Source organism: Octodon degus, unplaced genomic scaffold (assembly GCF_000260255.1).
Source record: "Octodon degus isolate 3935 unplaced genomic scaffold, OctDeg1.0 scaffold00010, whole genome shotgun sequence".
Lineage (NCBI taxonomy): Eukaryota > Metazoa > Chordata > Mammalia > Rodentia > Octodontidae > Octodon > Octodon degus.
In genome coordinates, this window is record NW_004524586.1 from 7663216 (window position 1) to 7668956 (window position 5741).

The 5741-nt window shown below is 44.5% G+C and overlaps 1 protein-coding gene across 1 annotated transcript in view; it reads right to left on the bottom strand.

Moving 5' to 3' along the window:
• Nucleotides 1-5741, bottom strand: part of Dnmbp (dynamin binding protein) — a 124300-nt gene that overhangs the window by 62544 nt on the left and 56015 nt on the right. Inside the window, exon 4 of the mRNA XM_004625544.2 lies at nt 2806-4815. Within this exon, the coding sequence (XP_004625601.1) occupies nt 2806-4815 (2010 nt within the window). The remainder of the gene's footprint in view (nt 1-2805; nt 4816-5741) is intronic.

A 5741-nucleotide genomic window follows, 5' to 3' on the forward strand; every position in this document is an offset into this window, starting at 1 on the left:
TTTCAACCTCCCCAGCACTGGGAGTGTAGACGCGCACTACCACACGTGGTTTCATGGCATGCAGTACCAGGGATCGAACTGGGTCCTCGTGCTTGCCGGGCAGGTGCTTAGACTGCTGAGCTATCTCCTCAGAGATTTAGTGATTCTGATCCACGTTCTATGTATTATTAAACCTTGCTAATAGAGGTGAATGCTTTGTAATTTGAATAATAACCATTAATGTTTGCCCAGTATTTTTCAGTGTTTAATATTTGCTATAGGTTATATCTCTGTTATTTATTTGGTGCTGAAGATATTTATTTATTTATTTATTTAATTTTTTAAAATTTATTTATTTATTTTGGCGGAACTGGGGTTTGAACTCAGGTCCTTGCACTTGCCAGGGAAGCACTTATTCCACTGAGCCATCTCCCCCGCCCTGATATTTATTTATTTATTTATTTATTTTACGGAAGGGTCTACAGGGTGTTCAAGGTCTCACTACTAGATCAGATTCATAGTAATCCACCTGTTCTCAGCCTCCCAAAAGCTGGGATCACAGGTGTGCTCCACCACACCCAGTCTCAGTTGCTGTCTCATGGCGCCCTGAGTACAGGGCCAGCAAGGCAGGCCAGGGATCTAACCTACCCCTGCAACTGCATGCAGGTTTAATCCGCTGAGCTATTTGGTTTGCCCTGTACTGAAGATTTAACCTACAGCCTTCCATATGCTGAGTGCATGCTCTACCACTGAACTACTCTCTAAATATTTTAACCAAAGAAATGCAAAGAGAAGATGTGAATACTATTGTGAAAAATTACTGCTATAAAATGCAAAACTCGAGCCGGGGAGATGGCTCAGTGGAATAAACGCTTCCATGGCAAGCACAAGGACCTGAGTTCAATCCCCGGTTACACCAAAAAAAAAAAAAAAAAAAAAAAAGAATTTAAAAATGCAAAACTCATCTAAAATGTGAACTAACAAAAGTACATGAATTTCAATGGCAAAATCAAAATCAAAATAAGCAGACTAAATATTTTCAATGGTAAAATAGAAAATGAGTTTTTACAAAACAAAATGCGCTATAATGGCCCTGCCTTTTGGATATACACTTAGCAAACCAACTAATATCAATGCAAAATGAATACTTTTCTATGTGTGAAATATGAGTCATAAAATAAAGATCAACTCACTCAATATGGCAAGTAATGACTTATGTATTTAAAATTCTATTTTAAGAGTAATTTAAGGGGCCAGGGAGATGGTTCAGTAGAATAAGCGCTTGCCTGGCAAGCGCAAAAGTCTGAGTTCAAATCCCTGGTTCTGCAAAAAAAAAAAAAAAAAAAAAAAAAAAAAAAAAGAGTAATTTAAAAGCCAGGGAGGCTGGTACACACCTGTAAGCCTGGCACTCTGGGAAGCCGAGGCAGAGCAACCACAAGTTTAACCTTAGCCCAGCCAGTTTAGTAATTTAGTGAGATTCTGTCTCAGAATTAAAAAGAGCTGGGAATGCACTCAGCATATGGCAGGGTGTTGCATGAACACATCTGTGAGCACTAGGATGTCCTAGTGCCCAAGGTCAAATGTTGCTGCAGTTCTTGTACAGCATGTGTGGCCCGGGAGTCTAGCTGTTCCCTACCTAGTCACATCAGACTTCTCCCAGGACCCTTCTTGTTCCCATATTCCTGAGTCTGGAGTTCTACTGGAACTGCACTCCTTTCCTGGACATATTTTGGATAGAGGTTTCTTTTCTTTCACATCAGCTGCCTTTTACCTTTCAGAAAATGACTTGACTTCTGGCCTTCCAATAATAATGCTTATGGCTGGAATTTAAAAATTATACTCTCTCTCAGAGGTCTAAGGTAGAGGAGAAGGTATATCATGTGCTCAGTTTGCCACCTTGACGGGGCTCTCTGTACTCAGCACACTTACCATGGGCACATACCATGCTTCTGCTTTTACTTCTTATTGGTCGGAATTTCTAGATTCCCCAGGTTATTTTTATCATTTACTTGCTTGGTAATGTGCAGGTTCACAGTCTCTGGTACACAGGCCAAAAGTGATGTGCAGCCCTGTTACCCTGGGCCCTTGGACCACCTGCTGTGGGCTCCCTGTCTTACTCTTCCTACTTTCTAGATTATTTTTCCTGTGAGTCTGACAAATACACAGCCTCCAAGACTGGTCACAAAATATGAATTGTTTGGAAGTAGTAAACTTTACAGTAGTTAGTAAAAACAGGTTTAAATGCCTTCTCCCTTGGCAGATTAATCACTGTAAGTTCTAGTTTCCTTCTCTATAGCAGCCACAGGAATTAGCCCATAGTTGCAAGAGGGCTGTGAGGATTCTTTGCATAAGCAAATGGTGGTGAATGCTTTCTAGTCAGTAAAGAAATGTTAGCTGTGATCCTTATTACTGAACTCTAGTCCCTGGACTACAAAGACAAATGTAGTTTTCTTAGGCGTGTTAGCCTAGAATTCTTTAGTTCTTAGTAGAGCATGGTTAAGAAAAGTTACATTTAGGGAGTTCTTACTCCATACTGTGGACATCACAGCAGGAGAGGAAGAATGCCGTCAGCGGGAACACTTGTCTCCAGTGCTTGATCTTCTTTAGCTGAGCAGCAAACAAAGAGGATACAATATTCATAGGTTCTTGCTATACCACCAGATATGGCAAGAGACAACAAAAATATGGTGACCAAAATCACAAAAATGAAAATCACGTCTGTTGACCAAAGGCGGTAGCAACCCGTAACACACAGAGCAGACATTTACTGTCACACCTTGATGGTGGATGTCGAGGTCAAGGAGACATTATCTCCTCATCACTTACCTCTCAGTTGCTGGAGTCCCAGGTTCAGACTTTCAATGTTCCTCTCATAGTACTCAAGGTTCTCAAGGGTCTCTACCCTTACGGCGTCATCCTGGTTCTCCTCCAGCATCTGGCTCAGCTTTTCTTGAGCTCTGGTGCACACATCCAGATCCTGCTCCATTTCCTGAATCCTCACCAGGACTAAGGGACAGGGGGAGGTCTGACCCAGACTCTGCTCCACGTGCTCAGGGCCCTCCTTTTCTAGAGTCTTATAACAAGGATGGTGACAGGAAGAGGGGTTGGGAGAAGCTGCATTCACTCTTTGCTGTGCAGAAGGAGGCAGGGGAGCTGGGCGAGAAGGCCGCACAGGCAATGGGGGTGGAGGTTTGGGGCTCTGATCAACCAGCAAGTGGGGGGACATAGATGTTGGAGTACAGGGTCGGGGTGGTGGGGGTCTTAAGGCTTTTCTCCTCTCAGTTAGGTCCTGTGAAGGGATTACTTTTGAGGAACCTCGGATAATATCCTTTTCAGAGTTAAAGTCCATAATTGAAAACTGGCGTAAGATTTTATCCGGCTCTGTGGCAGACATGGACAGGCTCTTTTCAAATTCCATCAGCTGTTGTGTCAACTTGGAATCCAGGTCAATGCTGCCATCTCCTTGTGGAAGCACTGTTCCCGCCCTGCTGGGACCCTTGACTTGGGGACCAGGTTTTCTTTCGGATCTTGCTGATGTGCAGCAGAAGCTAGAGGCATTTTCTTTGCATGTGTGGTGCTTCTTAGCATACTTTGCTATGCCCTGGAACTGAGGATTCAACTGAGTGGGCCTGGTTACCCTCGAGGCTGTAAAGGAGGAGCCCCTGTGAATGGGGCCCTGGAGCTTCTTTAGGGAGCTCCGCTGGGCAAACGTTCCTCTGGGAGGCAGGGTAGAGTAGTCTCTAGTCCTGGCTTCTACAGGAAGAAGGTCAGAAAACTGTTCTAAGCTTTGATGGCTCCCTTCTGCTGTAGAATAATACTGATTTTTCTGAAATTTGGGATGAAAAGGTACCTGAGGTTGGGAAGAAACACCATTGACTGCCTCCAAATGATCAGTCATGTCATAGGCTTTAGGAAGAGGCTTTTCGAGCTCTGTACCAGGACTTCCAGGGAGCTCGCCTGAGGTAACTTCTTCTTGACTGGAGTTCTCATTTATATCATATTCAGGAGTCAGATGATTGAGGGGAGCAGCAGAGGTCTCAGGAAGAAGATAACTGGTCTTTTCTTCATTGTGTTCACAAGATTCATGTCCTGGTTCCTCCACTACTACAGAGCTCTCTGAAGCATCCCAAGAACTTTCTGGGGTTTTGGTAAAGCTACCTTCCTGGGACAGAGCTATGGCCTCTTCTGTCCTAGCATTGGGACATAACTTTACAAAGCGGTAAGGAAAGATGCCTGTTCTGCCCTTTAGGCATCCTTCTAGCCAACCATCTTCCAAGGTTGACAGAATTCGAATTTTGTCCCCCACTTCAAAATCCAACTCATTGGGTTCCAGAGCTTGGAATCTATAGAGGGCAATTCCATAGGCCCCAGACTGCTCAACCTCCTCCTCTGGCCCCTTCTCTTCTTCTCCTAGGGGGATATCCACGTCACCATTACCAACACAGTCATCTTGATTTGCCGAAGTTATTGGCGCATCCACAGTCCTGAGGGGCCCCAAAAGCTCTACAAAACCTTCTGGGAATATGCCTCTTCGACCTTCTAACTCCCCTTCAAACCAGCCTGGCTCAGGAACTCCAATAATGGTAATCACATCCCCCTCCCTGAAGTCCAATTCCTCATCCAGCTGAGCAGAAAGCCCCATGAGGGCTCGCGCTTGTCCCATGGAGTACTCAGGAATCTGAAGCAGTGCACTGTGTGAGTGCCACTGCTGGCTCTGGGAGGAGAGGCAGAGTTCTCGAACACACGAGGATGGGAAGAAGCCCCGGGAGCCCCAGCAGCTGCGGCCCTGCAGCCAGCCTGCAGTGGGAGTAGCATCACTGAGAATCACCAGGTCACCTGGAGAAAGAAAAACAAAGACGAGGACCTCAAGAATCAACCCAGCAGCATGTTACTATGACCAACGGTGCAATTCATCATTTTAAATATTCAATTCAAAGAAATACAACCGTAGGATTTTAAGACCATGAGTACCACAATAATTTAATGAATTGGAACATGTTCATAAACCTGTGGTTTTTTGCTTCTTGGCCTTTTGGCTAACATGTATAAATCAGTGATTCTCGAAGTGTGACCCATGGAACCCTGGGGTTCCTGAGATCCCTTCAGAGGATCGGAGAGGTCAAAATTTATTTTCATAACACTTTACAGTTTCCACTGTGTTGCCATTTACAATGATTATGTAAAAACAGTAGGGGGTAAAACTGCTGGCAATGTGTAAACCAAGACAGTGACAACAAATTACACAAATGGTCAATATACAATCCCATTCTTCACCCCCATGAAAAACAAAAACAGTTTTAGCTAGGAATGTCCTCGATGCAGCAATAAAACTCACCTGTTGCATCAAATTTCAACTCTTGAGGACATTTCCTTGTAATATTCTGTGCAACAATATGGGAATTATACCCAAAGTACTTTCACTGGTTGTCTCTTTATTTATTTATTTGTTTATTTTTATGTATTTAGTACAGGGCCTACAGGGTCGCACTACACAGATCAGGCTTGTAGTGATGCTCCTGTTTCCAGCCTCCCACGAGCTGGGATTACAGGTCTGTGCCACCACGCCCAGGCTCAGTTATCCCGGGGGAGGGGCTGGCACGACATGCCGGTGGTCAAACCCTGGTCCCTACGTCTGCCAAGCAGGCGCTTTTACCTGCTGCGCTATCTGGCCGGCCCTCACTGGTTGTCTTGAGGGAAAGCACTTGAGCCACTGAGCTATATACTTGAACTGACTGCCTTCTTTCTTTTCTTTTCTTTTTTTT